The sequence below is a fragment of the Typopeltis vanoorti genome, chromosome 1, assembly GCF_054136105.1.
Source record: "Typopeltis vanoorti isolate ZY-2024b chromosome 1, IOZ_Tvanoo_1.0, whole genome shotgun sequence".
In the NCBI taxonomy this organism is placed as follows: Eukaryota; Metazoa; Arthropoda; class Arachnida; order Uropygi; family Thelyphonidae; genus Typopeltis; species Typopeltis vanoorti.
The window spans coordinates 186065309-186087620 of NC_143549.1; the positions used below are offsets into that span (position 1 = coordinate 186065309).

Consider the following 22312-nt stretch of genomic DNA (forward strand, 5'->3'; position numbering starts at 1 on the left):
AACGACTGGCACGAATTTTTTCTTTGTTCTTCAACAGTTCACGTATCGAAGATTCATTTTTATTATAGATAGATCTTGGCAATGGTTGTAATTCACTTTTTTTCTACTTAAATCATATTGATAATCTTTGATTTTTCACTAATACTGAGCACTTCGTGTCTTCTCTTCGGTTTTGAAGTCATTTTAAAATTTTTCACAATTTATTTGCTCGAATTTAAACGCAATTTTTAATTGCAATAACAGACAATTAACTGCTTTCTTCAACAATTTGAGTAAAACTAAACATGAACAGCACATTTAAGTTCACATGCCTAGCGAAACAAGTGTGTTTCGACAAGTTTTCATCCTGTGCATATGCATGTTTCAACCGCCGTGCCGCTCTCCCATTTGGTGTGCTTTATTCGAACTGCGGACGGGGGGGGCCTACTGTATTTTGATACCACTGATGAGCAAGGGGTTAGATAATATGGAACCCCATCTCTAACAACAAAACATAGCACTTCAGGACTCCATTAATTATAACATTAAGCAATGAAAAGCAACTGCATGCATAATAATTCAGATGGATTCTGGTGGTTTTTGGGTATTCATCAGATAGAAATTTTTACATTCCCATCATTTTCATTAGCAAAAAAGTTGAGTGCGAGCAACTCAGTACTAACTTTATGAAGTAGAGGAAAGTTTTGGACCCCTCATATTTCCATCAAACTGCTGGCTTTCATTTTTGATGATTGGCCATCTGTGTTCCCAGTGTGAGTTCTCTTCACAGAAAGCTTTTCTGACATACATTGTGCTGTTATCCAGACCTATTTATTCACATGCCCATTGGAGTAACCTCGATTCATTTTGTTGTCAAGCAATCTAAATTTTAATGAAACAAAATTGCTTGTACTTTCTGTACATTGTTTCACAGCATTATTACATCTCCATTAATTAATGACTGCACACTTGGGGGGGGGGGGTTGTAATACATTTACTTCAGTGCAGTTTCTTTCTGTCACACACATGAGGTTTCCTTTGAACTCTATTATGTGGTGTTATGTTGTCAATAATTTCTGAATGTTCTGTATATATATATATAACTATAGACGTGTTATAACAATTAATGATCTTGGCATGTGTGTGTATTTTTTTTTTTTCTCCCATTATATCGGCTGTTTAAAAAAATGAACTATTATACCTTGCTTTATACAGTTAAAGTGGATTACTTACCTAACTAGATATATACACATGTAATTTTTAATTAACATCAATTAGGTTGAAACTAAAGATGAAAATAAAGTTAGAGAAGCTACAAACCAAAAACTCCTTCATGAAGAATTATGGGCCGTAGAAAAGACAATTTTAGAGAAAGAAAAAGAACGTTTTATAACCAAGGTAAGTATGTTTCCACTGTTTGTTATTACTTGGGTAGAAGTGAGAAATTTTCATTTCATTGTTGTAAAATAGATCCCAATGTTTGAGAGCTGTCTGAGAAAAATCAAAATATAATAAAAGTGCATAACTTAAAATTGTGGTATATGTTCTCGGTCATGTAGAAGAAAAAGATTCTGAAGTTAATCATTTTCTTCTGTTAGAACTCCTGCCTTTATGAGCAAGAGTTCTGCATGAAAGAGAAAAAATAAAATAAAATACCTGTAGCATACAGTTTGTTTCAATCTGTATTATTTTACATTAAATAAAATTTTGAGAATAGGATAATCATTTTGTCCACCAAGTTGCACATATGTATGACCACAATCTCTGCATTGGTGTCATCCTTCTCCATATACTAAGAATTTGCCAGTTTTGAATTCTGAAAGTAAACATTTTCCAACTTTGTGGAAGAGGCTCTCTCTGTCCTTATTCATGAATTCTGTTACATTTGGAAGACTAAATCATGATTTCCGATACAACAGATAAGAGATCTGAAAAGCACACATCAAACAAAGAGATTAAAAACTGACTGGACCAGATGGGTCAAGGCAATGTTTTCATTACTTATAATTGTCTTCTGGTGGAGATGAATTCTGTCACTCAGTGTGAGACTCCATCATGGTTTTTGGAGTTGCGTAGTGACTCTGAAAGTTCCGTGTGTGATCTCTGGAAGAGAGATTAAAGATTATAAATGATATGTTAGCTGAAATGTGTGAGGAGAAAGGGGTACAGTTTTTTAATGTGTGGAATGAGTTTGAAGGACGAAGTGAACTATATAAGAGTGATGGACTGTATTTGAATGGTTTTGGTGTGAATCACTTGGAGAGACTGCTGCTGGAAGGTAGAGAAGTGAGTACAGAGAATGAATCTGATCAAGTGGGAAGCGATGTGAAAGAGTGGGAGAGTAAGACAGGAGAGATTGAAGAGGTGGTTATGAATGAGGAAGTGAGCGGCATGAGTATAGAGAATGGGTGTGCAAGAGGAACAGGGAGACTCAGGGTGGACAGGGGAACACAGCATTAGAAAGGTGGATCCAAGAGGATGTGAATGCATGTGTAGACAAGAAAGGAATGGGATGACCTGGGATCAAGAGGAAACAGTTGGACTTGAAGAGGGTTTTAAAATGAATAAGCAGAAAGGGAAATGGCACCAGTTGAGTATGGAGAAATCGCATCGAATGAGTGGTATCAGTGGAACTCGCTGTAGATCCAGGAATGAGCTGTTGTTTGTATACAAATGCTCGAAGTATAAGAAACAAAGCAGATGAAATGGTTGCATTAATTGAGTCTGTTCACTCAAAAATTGTTGGAATAAGTGAGACATGGTTAGATGAGGACAACATCCTGACAGGAATAGAGATGGAAGGGTATAGGTGATTACCTGGGTGTTGCCAGCAGTGTGAGAACCTCTGCGAGAAAGGGGTATATGTGGAACTACAAGTGGGGGGGGGGATTATACATAGCTCAGGAGACAGCTTGCAGGTGTAGCATGGAATGAGGAGTTAGCTGGAAAAAAGATCAATGCAAAACTTGGGGGATTTTGAAATACTGTCTAGTAGATGCAATGTCTAAATGTATTCCAAGGGTGAGAAGGTTAAATAAGGTAGGTATGAGATGGATGAATAAAGAGATTAAGCATGCGATACAGAGAAAAAGGACATTGTGGAGGCAGCATAAGAGAAGTGGAAATAACCAATTGGATGCTAGATTTTTACGTGCCTCGTGGATTTGTTCTCGTAACAAGACTTTTTCCAAATGGGCATAAATACGGAGCGCTTTGGTTGATTTAAACTTCTTCTTTAGTTTAATGCAGTTAGGAATTATGTTGCTGTCTTCTCTACATCTTTTCAAAACGTCAAGTTTTATTTTATTTGTAATTAATAAAATAATCTGTTCAACACGTGTGTTTTTGAGTCCCTAAATCTACAAAAATGAGTGCTGATCACCGTGTAACCCTAAAAGAAAGAATCATCATAATCCATGGAGATGTGACCCACAAGCAGTGCAGCCTCTATGGTAAGCTGAAGATACGTATTTCTTTATTAACGAATCGACTTATTTTATTAATTACAAATAAAATAAAACTTGACGTTTTGAAAAGATGTATGCTTTGAATTATGGGACACTAGGGCAATTAATGTGAAGTCATCTGCCTCTGTATACAAGTAGTCTAGTCATGGAGATTCTTTACTTGCAAACTTCTTTTGCTTACACTTGAATAAAGGATTACACAAGAATATAATTCCTTAGTATCTTTCATGTAAGGCCAAAAAGAAGTTGTCAAGTCTGATTTTCACTTTAAGACAAATAGTTTGAAAAATCACATGAATATAACAAGGATAAGTGTTGTAGATTTGGAAAATTCATTACAGCATGCCAAGAGAAAAGATGATCAAGACAAGGGTGCACATTATCTCCGCTATTATTCATATCTACATGGATCACATTATGATGGGAAGTGGTATTAAACCTGATATCGCAATTGGATATGTTAATCTTGGCCTTTTACTTTATGCAGGTGATGTGATACTGCTAAATAAATCCAAGACTAGTCTGCAGGATTTTCTAACTAAATTGAATAAGTGCTATAATAAACTTGGTATGAAAGTCAGTAATAAAAAGAATGACAATGGAAAGAAGCAAAAAACATCAACTGAAATGAGAGCACATGAAACAATTCAGCTATTTAAGCATAATTTTTAGTGAAGATGGCAAAATAAATATGGTAATTGATAACAGAATTACCAAACCTGGTGGTGTAGGAATTCAACTGAATAAATTTATATGGAATAAGAGAGAAATTAGTCAAAACACTAAATTAGCTGTATATACAAGATGGTGTTTAAACCAATTTTTAACTTAAGGATCCGAGTTAGAAATTAAGCATTTGATGATAGACTGAATGCCACAGATATGATAGTTCTGAGGAGTAGGTGAATGAACAGATGGCAACAGTAGCAGAATCGTATTAAAAATGAAGTCATTAGGAAGGAACTGACAATTTTTGCATTTAAGAATGTGTGAAAAAGGGTTAATCTAAAGTGATGCAGCCACTTTAACAGAATGGGAGAGGAAATTTAGCAAAACAGATGTAAAACAAATGTTTTTCGACAGTGGTAGGATTAGACTCAGATGAAGACAAAGATCTCGTGGGTTAATACAGTCAGATGTGCCTTAGATGACAGAAATATAAGATATGATAATATTGGAGTCTTGACAGATTAATTTGGAGGGAAGTTGATGGGAAATTAGAAGTGAACTAATTTTATCACATAAATCCGAGGGTACATGTCAGGAATGTGATGATGAGAAATTGTTAATTGCTATACTATATATCAGGGGTGTTCAACCCGTCGATCGCGGAGCGATTTTTGGTCGATCTCTTGTGCATTCCTCCTTACAAATTTAATTAAAACTGAAAACATAATATTTTATTTATCATTATTTTGTATTATTTTTAATTCACTTTAAGTATATTGCTATTGTTTATTTATTTTTTGTTAAAATTGCCAAATCAGTAATTTTCTTATAAGTCCGGGTAAATGAATTAATTTGGATCCGTGGAAGTCAAACAGTGAGCCGAGTGAATACAATTATAAGCAAAGTGTAAAAACTCGATTGTAGCTTAAATATTAAATATTCCAAAGCACATTACATCGATTTTTTACTCAGGTTAAGTCCCATGTGAATATTGTAAAAAAATAAACTTTGTTGTCTCGGTATAGTTTGTATTAGATGTTTTTGTAAATAACTCTTTTGAAGCTAACTGTATATACAGCTTTAATAAGAATATGTTAGAGCGTTAAAAACAAAGACAATGTTTTTGTCGCCAAAGTTGTTCATGGCGGCATTGGAAAGATTGTTATTGAAACTTGTATGTATGAGAAAGGCTTGCAGGCTCTAAGTGTAAACATCTCCGAAGTCAGTCAGAAAGAGTTCAAACAACTTTCCGATGGCCAGCAACTTACAATCAAAAGAAAGCGGGGGAGAACCAAAGGCATGCCGAACTTGAAACTTAAGATGAAAGACTCATACCGATTCTTTGGGGGGTTGCCAAACCTCATGTGAGGTCTCAGAGGAGGCCTAATAAAAAGGGACTGAAGCAAGCAAGCAGAAGGGGTCCCAGTTCCAGAATTGCTGTCAGAGAGGAGACCACCTGGTCCAGAGTCGCCGTCAGAGAGACTGCCCAGATCCACGTTGCTTGAGAGAGGATTTTCCTGCTTCCAGAAAGGAGCTTCTCAGTTGGAGACGTTGCTAGAGAGAGAGAGACTACTTCTAGGCCACAGACAAGGTTTCAAATTGTAGAAAGGAAGAGTTCCAATTGCTGGAGAAAAGTTTCCAGGCCAGGTTAATGTCAGACATTCACCAGTGTGTTGCATTTTCATTACAATTTGATGAATCAAACAACTTCACTGATATTGCTCAGTTAATGGTATTTATTCGCATGGTATTTCAAGATTATTCAAGTAAAGAAGAACTTTTGAAAATTATACCATTATTGGTAAGGACTAGGGGAGAAGACATTTTTTTGGCATTTGATGAATTTGTGAAACAACACAAACTTCCGCTTTTTAAACTTGTGTCTATTACTTCTGATGATGCTCCTGCAGTGATAAGTAATAAATCAGGCTTCATTTCATTATGTAAAAATGATGACAAATATCCAGATTTTTTAATGTACCACTGGATTATTCACCAACAAGTACTGTGTAGTAAAAGATTAAACACAAAAGATGTTTTAGATATTACATTTAAAATTGTAAATTCTGTTCGAGGAAAAGCCCTGCAACGGCGGTTATTTAAATTACAGGCAGATGATGATAAGGAACTTCTGTTCTACAATAATGTTCGCTGGCTCAGCAGAAGTCAATTTTTAGAAAGATTTCTTGTATTAATTAACGATATAAAATTTTTTCTTGATGAAAAAGGAGATATTTATCCACAATTGAGTGATAAAAGATGGTTGTTACACTTATTATTTTTAGTAGATTTCTGTACGAAATTAAGCAATTTAAATTTAGAATTACAAGGTAGAGATAAAAAATTTATTGACATGTTAAGTTCAATAAAACTTTCCAACAATACTTACTTTTATTAAAGAAAAATATAAATGACCGTGAATTTAGACATCTCCCATATTTATTAAAATTTTTTGAACAAAATCAAGAAATGCTTCGCTATGATTAAAAGAATTGATTCGTGAAATAGAATTAGTTGAGGAAGAAATAAATTCAAGATTTAAAAATTTTAATAAAACTGAAATGATTCTATCTTTTATCAATAATTCATTTCAAGTAAACTTGAACATCACAGAAATTTCAAATAAAATTAGTGGGCTGTTTGATATAAACCAAGCCGAAGTAGAATTTGAGATAATAAACATTCCGAATAGTTTACATTTAAAATCAATAAACAATGAAGTCATTTGGAAGTATGCACATGAAAAATTCCCAATATTAACTGATATTGCGTGAAAAATTCTGTCGTGTTTCGGATCGACATACTTGTCAGAATCCGCTTTTTTAAATATGACCGTCATAAAAAATCAATTAAAAAACCAAATTACAAATGATCATTTGGATGATTGTCTGTGATTGGCCACTTCTTCGTGTCAACTCGACTATGAAAATATTGCGAGGTCCAAACAATGCCAAATTTCACATTAACTTTTTTTTTTTTTTTTAATCAATCAGCATTTTCTGTAACTTGTGAGTTTGTAATCAATCTGTTGTTTTTTCTAACTTTGGTTTTCCAAAATAGAGAAATAAATATTTTATTCCAATATATATACAGTCATACCCCGACTTACGCGAATCCAGAATTACGCGGTTTCATGTATGTACGTATTCCCGTCCCGCTTCACGCCTCACCACTAGTTGTATCTTTCCAGCACCGGACGCATTCGCCAGTGTCGCACATGCTGTGAACAAGCACTGACATGTTTCGCATAGTCTCCATTCATACATGATTTTTATAGTTTACAAACCTTGCGATTGTTTAATGTTATGTTCTTGATAAAAAATTTTATCACATAAAAAATAATAATGACGCCCAAAGGAAGCAAGTCCAATTCTTCTACAGCTAGCCAGAAAAGAAAAATATTGACTTTGGAAACAAAACTAAAACTGAACATTATTAAGGATTTTGAAGGCGGAATGAAAATTTGTGAGCTGGGAAAGAAGTTTGATCTACAGGAATCCACAGTAAGAACAATCATAAAAGAAAGGTTTACAGATTTTGGAGGACATAGATTCTAACGAGGAACGAATTGTAGCCACAAGGTAAGGAATAAAAAAATCATTAGCTTGCTATGAAGAAATTTTGTGTGACAAGAAAAAGACATTATGCTGTCAGACGAATCTGTTAGATTTTATGAAACCATTGACATCGAAATAACTTTCTTTTTTTTATGTACAAAAAACTACAATTATGATTATATTTCTTAAAAAAAATAGGTGTTTTTGTAAACCTTTGGTCCCAATTAACTAATATTTTGTATGTTTGTATGCAAAATTATACCCGACTTACGCACTTTTTGTTGGTCCCACCTACTGCGTAACTTCGGGGTATGACTGTATATATTTTTTTTGTTGTTGTATTAAAATAACTAAAAGTGATAAATAAATTTTTAAATACACAAATAAAGTTTTTAGTTGTTTATTTGTGTGTAATCAGATATCAGGCATGATCTATATAAGAAAGTAGATCGCTGAATAACTTTTTATAGAAAAGTAGCTCGCGTAGTGAAAAAGGTTGAACACCACTGCTATATATCAATGGTATCATAGTGTATTGGAGTGGTACCAGGTATATTCAGTGGCATAAATTTGCACCGTATCTTTTGCAGTGTGTTCTTGTCTTGTCTTGTCAGGTGTCATCTCCTTCGAGGAGGTTGACTACCATGAGCTTCCACCATGTACAGTTTTGTGCTTCTCTTTTGCATTCTTCATAGGACAAAAAGGTCCAGTCCTTAATATTTTCCATCCAATCTGTTCTTCCTCTTCTTCTTCTTTTTCCTTGTATCATTCCATCTAGAAGTGTTTTTTTTTTGTAGGGATTCATGTCTTAGTATGTGACCAAGGTTGGTGGGTTTCCTTTTCTTAATGGTTTTCATCAGATTCCTATCTTCTCCAATCATCCCTAATATTTCTAAATTAGTTTTTTGGCTGTCCATGGGACTCTAAGAATTCTTCTGAGGATCCACATCTCAACGGCTTTTAGTTTATTTTCACAATATTGTCCAGGTTTCTGCTCCATATATCAGTGTTGCCCATACGTAGCATTTGGACAGCCTAATTCTTGATTTTGTGTGAATTTCATTTGAGGTCAGAATGTTTTTCATGCTAATGAAGGTTGATATAGCAATTTCTATTCTTAATATTTCCTTATCACACTTTCCGAATCTGTAATTAGTTGACCCAAATATATATAACTCTCTACTTGATCTGAAGTATTTCCTCTGAATCTTAATATTTATATTGGATATTTTCCCTTTTTCTCTTGTTACCAGCATGGATTTGGTTTTTTTGAAGTTGAAATTAAGTCCATATTTTTCACTCAACTTCAGCATCTCTTCTAGTAGGTTTTGAAGATCTTTTTTATTTTTCAGCTAGCAGTACTGTATCATCTGCATATCTTAAGTTGTTTATATTCCTGCCTCCTATGCTGACTCCTTTAAATTCTTCTAATTGCTGGAAGATATTTTCAGTATAGAGGTTAAACAATATAGGAGAAAGAACACAGCCTTGTCTGACGCCCTTCTTTACTGGGAATTCCTCATAGATTTCTCCGGATATTTTTATTCAGGCAGTTTGCTCCCAATATAGATTTATCAGTAATCTGGTATCTTTACCATCTATTCCTAAATTTCTGATGCATTTGATTAGTTGTTCATGTTGTATATTGTTCAAAGGCCTTTGTGTAGTCAATAAAACATAAGTAGACTTCTTTCTGCTTCTCCATATATTGTTCTATAATAGCCCTAATGTTGAAGAGCTCTTCTCTGGTTCCTTTATTTTCCTAGAAACCAGATTGTGTTTCATTAATTTCAATTTTGATTTTATATTTATTTCTTTCTAGGATGATATATAACATAACTTTTGCCATCTGACTGATCAGACTGATTGTTCTGTACTCTTCACATTTTATTGTCTTCGATTTTTTAGGTATTGGTAGGAATGTTCAGTGCTTAAAGTTTTTTGGCAGGTGTCCAGTTTTGTATATTTTGTTACATATGTCAGTCAGTGATCTTATAGCCTTATCATCTAAAGCCTTTAGATATTCTGCCATAATTCCATCCAGATATCTAGTTTCTGGATCTTTTCCTGGTTTCAGTTTCCTAATGGCAGTTACCTGGGAAGTAAGAATAGTAGGCTCCTCCAAATCTTCTTACATTGACTTATTCTATCATGATTGTAGAGTTCCTTTGAATACTCTACCCATCTTTCCCTTATTTTGTCTTTCTCCATTAGGATGTTTCCACTGGTATCTTCAATGCAATGAGAGCCTACCCTTTTTGCAAAATTTGCTAGTTAGCTCCCTAAAGTTTTCATGAAGTTCTCTGGTTTTGTGCTTTTTGTCCAGGAGTTCAATTTCCTTGCATTTTGGTGTTGAGCCATAGTTCTTTTGCAATCCTACATTCTTTCCTGATCTCCTTGTTTAAGTTCTTGTATTCAGGACGATTTTTGTGTTTCTTTCTTTCTTTCATCCATCATTTTCAGTATGTTGTCATTCATCCAGGGTTTACTCATTTTCCTCTGAAATTTGGGAATTGTTTGTTTTACGGCCTTTTTTTTATGCCCTCATTAAATTTCTGCCATCTATCCTCAATCTCATCTTTAGGGTAAGGATACTTGGTGGGATCATGAACGTTAACAGAGTGGATTATGCCATTTCCTTTAAAAATTTATCTTGTATTTCTTGATTTTTAAGGGAGCCAAGATCATATTTTTCCATGTTTAGAGGTTTCATTGTTTTCTTTAATTTTATTGCTGCTTTAATAACCACAGGGTTGTGGTCTGATCCAATATCAGCCCCTGGATATGTTTTGGCTTGTAAGATGTTATTCTGGAATCTCTTTTTAATCATTATATAGTCATTGTGGTTCATACAGCTGTCTCCGGGACTTTTCCATGTGTAAAGTCTTCTAGGAGGGCTGGCTAAATAAAGTATTTGCTATTACCAGATTGTTTTCTTCACATATTAATCTTTCTCCTCTTGAATTTCTATGTCCCAGGCCCTGGTTTCCCATGCAGGAAGAGATCTTTTCTGAGCCTACTTTAGCATTTAGATCTCCCATAATGATAGTTATGTCATCTGATTTAGCGTTGTTTAGTGCATTTTGAATGTCTTCTTAGAAACATTCTACATTTTCATCTGGGTAATCAGAAGTAAGTGCATATATTTGAACAATAAAAATATTAAAAGGTTGAGCTGCAATTTTTAATGCAATTATCCTGTCACTTATGGACCAAAATCCAAGTAAGGATTGTACAATCTTATTTTTTAGTACAAATGCTATTCCATTCCTATGACTGTCTCCACATGAGTATATAATTGAATGGCTCTTTCTGTTTTTTTTTCCCACTATTAGTCCATTTGACTTCACTGATACCAGCAATATCAATTTCCATTGTTTCAAGTTCTTGTATAAGGTTATCTAACTTCCCAGCTTCATATAAGGTCCTTACATTCCAAGTTGCAAGCCTCAAGAGAAGATTCTTGGTTTTCAGACATGAAGATGTTATCTTCGAGAGCAAGCCAAAAGCAGTTATATGTATATAATGCATATTGGATATATAACATATATATAAATGTTCAGCTATATCTATATTCAATGTTTGGAGAAAATCTTGTGTTGCTATAATATGAGCATGGCCGAACGCAGTTTGGAAACCACAGTTGTAAGTGTTATATTTTTTTTTTTTTTTTATGTTGGGTTCATATACAGGAGGTGGTTGCTCAACCTATAGTATGTTAGTACCATATATGGGTGGTGGGTTGCGAAAGGAGAAACTTGTTTACATTTGATTTGAACCCCTGTATGTTGTATTCCTTGGGAAATACATCTGGGGGGGGGGAGAGACTGTTCCACAGTACTGCAGTAGCAGGGATGAATGAGGAGAAAAAGAAACTTGTTCTGTGGGTTTCAAGGTGTACTGTGAAAGGATGTTTGGCAGCAGCTGTACATGTTCCACTGGGCTTAGTACAGGGTGGGGGAATTATTGATGCTGTTTCAGATGAGCATTTTCCATGGAAATATTTATAGAGTATACAGATTGCAGAGACCAAGCATCTATGTGAAAGTGGGGGGAGTGAGTTGGTAAGGGATGGGTCATTTATTAGTCTAATTGCTCTCCTCTATATTGAGTCCAGCATTTTGAGGGAGCTTTTTGGAGCCCCACTCCAGGCGTGAGAGCAATATTCAAGATCTGGGCAGATTTGTGACTTGTGTAGTGTTAACAGCTGTTTAGAGGTGAAGTAGCATCTTGAGCGAAAGAGGAAACCTAGTTTTTTGGAAGCTGAGGATGCAATGGTTGTGATGTGTTTATGCCAGGAGAGGCTTGATGTCAAAGTAATTCCAAGAAGGGAAATTTCATCTTGTCTGAGAATTTGAGTGTTATCGAAAACAATGCTAGGAAAAAATGGTTATTTTTTGTGAGAAATAAGACAGAACTGGGTTTTAGTAGTGTTGAAGTTGACAAGATTATCTGAGCCCCATTGGCAGATGGCTTGGAGGTCAGAATTAATGGCAGTGGTGGTTAATATTCTGTGCATTGAGGTGAGTTGTGTAGAGTAGGGTTGGTCAAATGAAAGGGAGGAATGTAATGTGCTGTCATCTGCAAAACTGTATTGGGTTAGAGGTCAACTGAAGTGGATCATTGATATATAGAAGGAAGAGGATCGGTGAGAGAACTGAACCTTGTAGGACCCCAGCATTAGTTGGATGATGAGATGATAGGGAGCCGTCTACCATCATACATAGTGTGCATCCAGACAGGAAGCTGGTAATCCATCTGCAGAAGTCCTGAGATAGTCCAAATGATGGGAGTTTGCTTAGTAAGCCTTTGTGCAAGACTCAGTCGAAGGCTTTGGAGATATCAAGTGCAACTACTTGGGATTCACCGAATTTCTCCATGGTGTTTATCCAGTGATTGGTGATGTATGAGAGTAGATCTCCTGTTGAACGGCTTTGACAGAATCCATACTGGTTCTCGCTTAATAGCCGGGTACCTTCTAGGTAGATGAGGAGTTGAGAGTTGATGATTTTCTCCATTACTTTAGACAGGACTGAAGTGAGTGAGATAGGGCGGTAGTTAGATGGCAGCGATTTGTCACACTTCATACTGTAAAATATCAGGTGCACCTTAAATGTTATTTCAATAAAAATCCTTAAATCACTTACTAAATTAATTCTGTATCTCAGTGTGGACTGGCAGATGTACAATTTACCCTTATCCAATATATATTATATACATATAACTGCTATTGGCTTGCTCTTGAAGATAACATGACAGTGAAAAGTGCAGTGGTGAAATCTCTGTCCTTCTCAGTTTTATTTCTGAAATTAGTGCAGCATGCATTCATTATTAAATGTATTTCAAGATAATTGATTTGACTTTGGGTTTGTGTAATGAACAATTATAACAAATGGCAGCCAATTTTGTAACCAGAAGAAACTGAAAAAGAAATAACCAAAATCATTGTTTATTGTAATAAATTGAATAAAGGGTTTGCAGTTTTGTTGGACATAAAAGATTACTTGATCTTATGTTTGTCATGAGAATGCTGCAGTAACCATGTCAACTAAACTCTTGAAGTTTTTTCATCCTTTTCTCTGTATTACTGTTGAGAAAAAATTCATTATAGCTTTAAGCTTTATTTTTTATTAAATTAAAACTTTGTTTTAATTTAATAAAAAATAATTTATTTAACATAAACAATGATGGAATAATATAAAAGAAATTATTACATTAGCAACATGTGAAAGTCTAGGAATACAAAAAGAAATCATAAAAATAAAAAAAATTATATATGTGAGACAATGAAATAAAAGCAATAATTGTAAATAAAAAACTGGCTTTTAAAATATGGTTAAGTAGCAAAAAACAAGATGAAATTGAATATAAAAAAAAAAAAAAGATGAGCAATAGCCAAAAGAGAAACCAGAAAGAGAGACAGAGAAAGCTGGGAAAAATTTGTATCATATCTAGAAAATGGCATATACAAAATAAGACCCAATGTGTATAAAATACTACAACACATAAATGCAGATATAAAAGAAACTGCAAATGTAAATTGCGAAATAGATATAAAAGAATTATTATTATTATTACAGGCAACTCCAAGGAGTCCTTAGACTCATTGAGGGAGGCCCTAACATCATGTCAAGAACAACTATTCGACATTCACACAGTATCTATCATACCTTGCCTTGAACTCATTCACAGTCATAGCACCCACAACAGACTGGCAGCTTATTCCCCCAGTCCTCCAAACTATCAAAATCATCTTGCAAAATTTTGACATCCTGTGCACTCACTATTGCTCTACCCAACTTTGCATCATCAACAAACAAATGAACCCTTCTCTCAGATCCTTTCCTATATCATTAACGAACAAATTGAAAATTAGTGGTCCAAGAACAGAACCCTGCGTCACACCGCTAGTCACAGTCCGTCTTTTGGACTCTACTCCTGCATAAACCACTCTCTGATATCTCTCCATCAACCACCCTCCTATCCATCTCACCAACCCTATATCCATCCCCATATGCTGCAGTTTACTGATTAGAATTCCATGTGGTATCCTGTCAAAGGCCTTAGCAAGGTCTAGTAGAAATCACTAAACCCATTACCCTTATCCAGTTCAGTGTTCACTGTGTTATAAAATGTGAGCAAGTTACTGAGGCATGATCTACCCTTCACAAAACCATGCTGTCCCCCATACAGTATCCCATTTTCATTGACTATTTTCTCCAAGACCTTGATAACGATTCCTGATATGCTGATCGGTCGGTAATTTACAACAGCCGATCTCACAGATATATTGACATTGAGGTTTTCTAATAGACGATTCACCTCCACTTCATTCACCACAATTCCCGTATAAGCTATTGGTTCATTCATTCCTGCAATGTCACCACCTGGATGGATATATACTCTTGCAAGTGCTTGCTCAGTAATTCAACTATCAACTGTGATTCGGTTACCTACCTACCGTCGGCATTCTTTAAAATCATTCTGCCATATATATTTTTTCTTTTACTTGCAACATATCGATAAAACTGTTTGGGATTCTCTTTAGCCTGATTATGATAAACTTAAGCAGATTATGTTCTTTCATAATCTGCTTTTGCTTTTCTTACCATACTTGTTACCCTTCTGGCTTGCGTTTTATACTATTCATGTGCCTGCCTGTCACCTTTCTCCTTAAATTCCCTCCACAGTTGTTTCTTTTTTTGCAGCTCAAGCTTAATGGTGTTATTCATCCATTTAACCCCTACTTGATTTGTTATTCGGACTCTAGGTATACAGTCAGCCATTGCTTCATGCAAACACTTCTTAACCGCCTCCCATGCAATATAAACATCCAGCTTTTGCAGTTTTACATGCCATGGCACTGAACCAATCAAACTCCTAAGCTTGTCATACTTACCAGCCCGATAATTCCACATGTACCCTGTCTTAATTGTAAATTCCACACCTTTAGCCACCTCCCAAGTCAAGACCCTACGATCACTCTCACCAATTGGTGGCAATGTGGTCGTATTCGTTACAGCCAAATTCTCAGATGCAATTACTAGGTCAAGCACTCTCTGACCCCTAGTATTTTCCATTACATGCTGTCGCAGATAGTTATCCCTTAATAACCTCATAAAATCGAATTCCTTCCTCCCATGCGTCCTCTCCTCCTTCCAATCATTGTTACCATAGTTGAAATCTCCTATAATAATTACCCTCCTTCGACTCATTTCTTCTATTTGCTTATGCATACTATCTCCACCATCTATTCCATCACCTGGTCTATAGCAGCACCCAACTGTATATTTTGTTCTGCTAGCCTCAAATGTGCTCTTTTCTTTATCCTGCAGTTCCACTTCAATTCTCCTTGGCTGCAGTTCAGCTATCATCAATAACATTCCTCCCCCCATTTTATTCTCACTGTCACTCCTGAACACACCATACCCCTCACATTCAATTCCACTAGCTATATATGCTATGCAATGAAGCACGGAAAGCAGCAAGATCTGATAAAGCCAAATGGCTGGAGTACCAATGCAAAGACATTGAACAGTATTATGGAGAATACAAAACTAGAGAGGTCTATAAACTTAGTTCTATAAAGAACTAAAAGCTATCTCTCCACCAGCAGAGATCTTTGAAAATGACATCTTGGAAGAGGAAAGGAATAAGGCTGGAAATCCTGGAAATGACAACATAATAGGCTAGATGCTAAAATATGGGGGAGAATTGGTTCTGAAAAAGATGCATAAGCTAATCTATGAAATATGGAGTCAGGATATGTCCCCGAAGGGTGGAAAAAAATCGGTCTTGGTTGTTCTTCACAAGAAAGGCAGTGCTTTAGAATGCACCAATTACAGAACTATTGCACTAATGAATCATCTTGGCAAAGTGCTGATGAAAATACTTACAGAACGCCTGCAGGGTCATATGGAGGTACATCTTCCTAATGAGCAAGCCGGATTTCGAAAAGATCAAAGTACAGTGCATCAAATACTCGAGCTAAGACTAATAGCAGAGAAAGCTCGAAGAAAGAACAAAATAATATACTGCTATTTCGTGGACTTTCAAAAACATTTGATAATATTGACCAAAATATAACATGGGCTGTCTTGGAATCTTATGGTGTTGGCAATAAATTGATCTGCCTGTTGAAAGATATAAACAGCCATGCACAAGCAACAGTTAGGATAGCAGGTGAGATTGGTTTGCTACTAGTTAAGGCACAAGACAATGGGACCCAATATCACCAACCATTTTCATCACACATCTGGGAACGACACTAGATAAGATCAAAGAAGAAGGTGGAGGCATTTCAATGAATGGAATGAGAATAAACTACCTCTGCTTTGCAGATGACATCATCGTGATTGTAAAAGATGCAGCAAAGCTGGAAAGGACACTGCAAACACTATACACAGAAGGGAAAAGATATGGACTAAATGTCAATTTTGAAAAAACTAAAACAATGATATTTGGACAGCAGGAGTTACTGAACAAAGTTACCATTGAAGGATTTCAACTGGAAAATGTGGAGCACTTGACATATTTTGGATACCATATGATGCATGACTTGGACCCAAAAAAAGATGTAAAAATTAGAATAGCCAGAGGAACAGCTATCTTAAAACCCATGGACAAAATATGGAATAGCCGAGCTATAAAGATGCACACTAAACTGTGCATTGTAGAAACCTGTATCTTCAGCAGCATGTTGTATGGATGTGAGGCCTGGGTACTCCTGAGAGAATCTGAAAGGAGGATATAGGCATTTGAGAGAAAGTGCTATAGAAGGATCTTGAGGATAAGTTGGATCCAGAAAGTGAACAATGAGGAAATCTATAGACGAATACAACCAAAAGAAAACCTGATACAGAAAATAATCAAAAGGTAACAATGTCTACTTGGCCATATATGTAGAATGAACGATGAGAGAAAATTAAAAACGTTGCTGTTTGGAATGATTGAAGGAAAGAACAAAAGAGGAAGACCAAATAGAGAATGAGGCGATGACATCGTCAAATGGTGCAGAAACTCTATACATAAACTGAGTTATCTTGCACAAAATAGAATGTAGTGGAAGAATCTTATCAAGATGGCATCAGACACCTACAGGCGTTGAACTCATGGTTGTTGTTGATTGATATTACAAAGAATAAATATACCTAATATTTTACTACATGCAATATTGAATATATACAAAGATAAGAAAAATAAATAAATAAATGTCTGAAAAACAATCTACGAGGGTTATCTAAAAAGTTCTCGGCCTAACAATGGAAAAACGAATTTATAATTTCAAAATTTTTTATTTGTAATTTCTCAACATAATCTCCCTTAAGACTAATACATTTATTCCAGCAATGCTCCAGCGCCATTATCTTGTCCCTGTAATGGTTCTCAGTAAAATCTGCAAAATACCCCACTACAACTGCAATCACCTCTTAATTCAAAGAAAAATGCTGACTAACGAGGAAGAGTTTTAGTTTTGGGAAGAGACAGAAGGCAGAGGGAGCCAAATCTGGGGAATAGGGTGGATGTTCCAACAATTCATAGTGCAGATCCCTTAATTTTCCCATTGCCAAAATACCTTTGTGGGCAGGTGCATTGTCCTGATGAAACTTGATTTTTTCTTTCTTTTTTCCCCCCCGAGTCTTTTCTCACAAATTTTTTCGTCTGGTTAAAAGATCAGAATAATATTCCCTGGTTATTGTTTGACCTTTTTCAAGATAATTAATAAACAAAATGCCAATGCCATGACCTTTCCTGCTGATGGAACCAACACTGTCTTCTTTGGCACTTAACAACCGGCTACTGTCCACTGTTTTGACTGATGTTTGGATTCTGGTGTGTAATGGTGAATCCAAGTTTCATCCATAGTAATAAATTGATGCACAAAATCAGTTTTATTCTTGTTAAAATACTCCAAGCACTGTTCAGAGATTTTCATGCGAGTGCGTTTTTGATCTGCTGTGAGCAAGCGCGGTACCCATCTTGGACAAAGCTTTTTCATATGCTATTCTTCATGCAAAATATATCCTACACGTTCTTTTGAAATGCCTATAGTCTCAGCAATTTCATGCACTTTGACTCGCTGGTCATCCAATACCATTTCGTGCACTTGGTCAATGATTTCTGGTGTTACTACACTTTTTGGACGTCCTTCACGTGGATCATCTTCAAGGCTGGTACAGTCATGTTTAAATTTGGCGGCCCATTTCTTAATTGTCGAAAACAAAGGAGAAGAGTGCCCATAAACTTTTATGAACTTCGAATAAATTTCTTTTGCCATTAAACCTTCTTCACATTTCTGTACATCTCCTGCACCAATCTGACATATTTCTCTGGTACCTTCTTCTCCCTCAGACACCTCCAGATTTCTTGCCTTGGCACTCTATCATATGTTTTCTCCAGATCAATAAACACCAGCTGTAGCTCCTGTTGTTTCTCTCAAAACTTTTCCATCTGCCAGCACCAAAAGATGGCATCTGTCATTGATCGACCAGGCATGAGGCCACACTGCTCCTTTGCAATCTCCACCTCAGCCATTTTTTCCTGTTCACAAACTTTTATGAACAGATCCCACAGCAGGTCAATGGTCTCTTCTTCCAGTGCCTTCCATGCCTCCACTTGGATCCTGTTGGGGCCCACTGATTTTCCATTCTTCATCCTCTTTACAGCCTCTTCAACTCCCACTCTGCCGATGTTCTGCACCATCCCCTCATAAGGCTGCCCATCTTCTCTGTGAGGCCTCACATTTTCCTTGTTTTAAAGCCCTTCAAAGTATATTCTCCATCTCTTTCTTATATCCACATCCCTCCTTAATACTCTTCCTTCGGAGTCTTTGATCTTCTTCTTCACATGTAAGATGTCCTTTGATGCTTTATTTCTACATTTTGCCAGTCGATAAATTTTTCTCTGTCCTTTGTTTCTAATTGATCATAAAGATCTTGATATGCCATTGCCTTTACCTGCACAACTATTTTCTTGGCTTCTCACTTTCTCTCTCTCTCTCTCGCTCTCTGTCCTCCTCCACTGACTTGTTCCACTTCTTCGCCTTCACTGTTTCTTGCACGTTATTATTCCACTACCGACCTTAATTCTGCTTTCTAATCTTTCCCGATGTTTCACCAAGCAGCTTGATTGCAAGCTCAGAATTGTGTTTCCACCAATCTTATACATTTTCTAGTCCATCTGAAATCCTAACACCCTCTCCTTAAAAAGGTCCCTCACATTCTCTTCTTTTAAGCAAAACCACTTAATTGTTTTCATCTCATGGCTTCCAAAGGTTCTTATCTTCGACTTTATTTTAAAGTCCACACACACACACACACACACACACAGCAGCAGCAGCAGCAGCCGGTGTTGCTGCACCACTTGATATGTTGGGATTATCTTATAATTTGTTACTTCCTTAAGATGTTTTCTTCTAGTCAAGATGTAGTCACTCTGTGAACTGTTGTTAAATGTTATCAAATGCTTTTCTCTCTTACAGAAAAACGAGTTCACAATTGCCAGATCAAATGCTACCGTGACGTCCACAATCCTCTCTCCTTCCTGGTTCATTGTTCCCTCTCCATGTCTGCCGTGCACTCTTTCACAGTCCCTATTCTGTCTTCCTCTGTGTCCGTTCAAGTCTCCCAACAATCTCTTCTTCCAGTTCCCTCATTTTGTCATCTAACACATTCCAGAACTCATCTTTCTTCTCTGCAGTACAGCAAACTTGAGGCATATGTACATAAGACGAGCACTTGCCCTTCTCCAATACCCAGTTTCATTTGCATTGTTGGATCTTGAATGAAAGGATTTCCTTGGAAAAATATTTTGTTTCAAGATTCAACAAGTTTAGCTAAAACTATAACGAAAATGCTGGTAAATAAGTAAAGATACTAATTTGTTTAAAGAATTATACTAATACAAATTTTGAAATATTAATTAAAGGTGAAAGATGTCATTTATTTGTAAGAGATTATAATGGAAGAAGTATTCTGTATAAGATATATGTTAGAGCATAGTAACAGAGGTTCAAAGTCCACTAACAATAACTTCAGATAAATTGTGTAGCTGACGGCAAATTGTTTATGTGCGGAATGCCACACGCTCAATGTTTTTTCTAGGAAGATGCGTATGGAGTACTCCAGGAAGATAGAAATGAAAATAGGAGACGTGCGCAAAAGAAGGTGCCGGGCAGAGAGGTTTGGTAATGAAGAGGGCGCTAGAGATATGAGGTATAAAACGGATTTGCCCCCTCCCCGTTCAGGGCCTTTTTTTTTTAAGTTTTTTTAATCTGGAGTTGCTGGAGAATTGTGGAGTCAGGAAGAGTTAGAGTTCGGGATCTAATTGATAGTGGGCAGCTATTCTCTGCTGTCGGCTCGCGATGTCTTACAGAAAGAACAGACGAAGAAATATTCGGTTCTCTTCCGAGTAAGCTGGAAGATACTGACCGCCACATACGTCTACGTGGATCGATCCAAGCCATGGTTTTCCAGTCGAGAATGCGATGGAAGGACAGAACGATGAAGTCCAAATCTAGCCCGTGAGTCAATCACCAAGGACGAGATCGAACATTCAGAGGGAAAATATAAAAAAATGACAGACTGAATGAGTTCCAGGAATGTGGTAATATAAAACCCTTTTATAATTCTTTTGTTAAGAAAGAACGGAATATTGTGTTATGTTATAGAACTCTAAACTTGTAGGAAGGACTATAGTGAGATTTAGATAGCAGTGTCTAGAATCTAAAGGCTGTTTCCTTAGTATTTATGTGAATGAGTAGTAGTTAATTTGCTATAAGTAATGATCTATAGAGTTATTGATATGAATGTTTTTAGAATATATGTAAGCTAGTAAGGATATTTAAAAGATGCTAGCAGGAATTTTGTATACTGAAATTAGCCTATGCTTGGATATGATGTGTGAATTACGGTTGCTATGTCTAACCTTATAACTTGGGATAACTCTATTCCTATTGAGTGTTTTTTGTAAATGTGTAATCTTAGGAATCTAATAAATGTATCTTGATTATCTTAACCTGATTTGTGCCTTGATTTGAATCCACTGCACCGCTTGCTAACATTTGAATCTGAGCGGGAAAGAATTATATGACAGAGACCACGACTGCAAACTGAAGTATTTTAAGAGAGAGATAAAATTGAGATAAATAGTAATTAATAGATTGATTGACTTAGTATATTTTCTGAGGGTTACTCATTGGTTAAGAGGAATTTCTAACCTAGGGATCTGGCTGGTGCAGCTTCATCAAATAAATATTGCCAGAACCTGATTAGTAGGTAACTCTAGACCATTATTGCTGAGGATCGGACTCTATCAGAAGTCTACCCTTTGTTAATTTAATTAATATACTTAATCATTCTAAGAATCAGCCAGTTTTGAGGATAGATTAACTGTAGATAAGAGAGTATAGAATTCCGATAGTCTCGTGTGTATAGACCATAGAAATGTATAGTGAAAGTAATAACACTACACAGTGACAATCTAAGATAAGTGATAAAAGTAGGAGAACACAATAAAGAATAAATTAAAGAAATGTCACGACATAACAGCATGATCCTGTCGTTCCTCCTACCCACTTCCAGCACTTCATCCTTCATTCTGCCACACACCACAATTCTGACACCATTTCTTCCCTCTTTATTCGCTTCGGAGTAGAATAATTTATACCCAGTTCCTTTGCTTTTCTCCCCTTCCACCTTATCTCCGGCGCACATAGAATGTCCAACTTCTTCCTCATCGTGTCTGCCACCTCCCTTCCAGTCATGCTTCCAAACATTTAACGTTCCCACTCACAATGTTTTTTCTACCTGCTGGATTCGCTTCTTTAACCGCATCTGACCCTGATGCAGTAGCCCTCATCCACTTCTTGCAACTGTAGGGCAATGTAGCTGCACGTCACCTAAGTGGTTTGCCCTAGCCCTTGTATTACTTTCTTGACTCATTACTTAGAGATGGCAGTGAAGTTTTACGGCCTGATACCCTTCCTGACGTCGACCCTCACCGTTTATCTGGGCTTGGGACCATCACCTATTGGGGCTAACTTGGCCCCTTCGGTGGCTGCATAAGATGAAATGAAAAACAGCAATATAGGAAAGATTCACCCCTAGCCCTTGAATACTCTAACAGCATTGAGGGAAGGAG

At 36.3% G+C, this 22312-nt stretch overlaps 1 protein-coding gene across 1 annotated transcript in view; it reads left to right on the forward strand.

The window, feature by feature from the left end:
* roq (RING finger and CCCH-type zinc finger domain-containing protein roquin) overlaps positions 1-22312 on the forward strand; it is a 504568-nt gene that overhangs the window by 376499 nt on the left and 105757 nt on the right. Inside the window, exon 16 of the mRNA XM_090405434.1 lies at positions 1258-1377. Coding sequence (XP_090261560.1) covers positions 1258-1377 — 120 coding nt within the window. The remainder of the gene's footprint in view (positions 1-1257; positions 1378-22312) is intronic.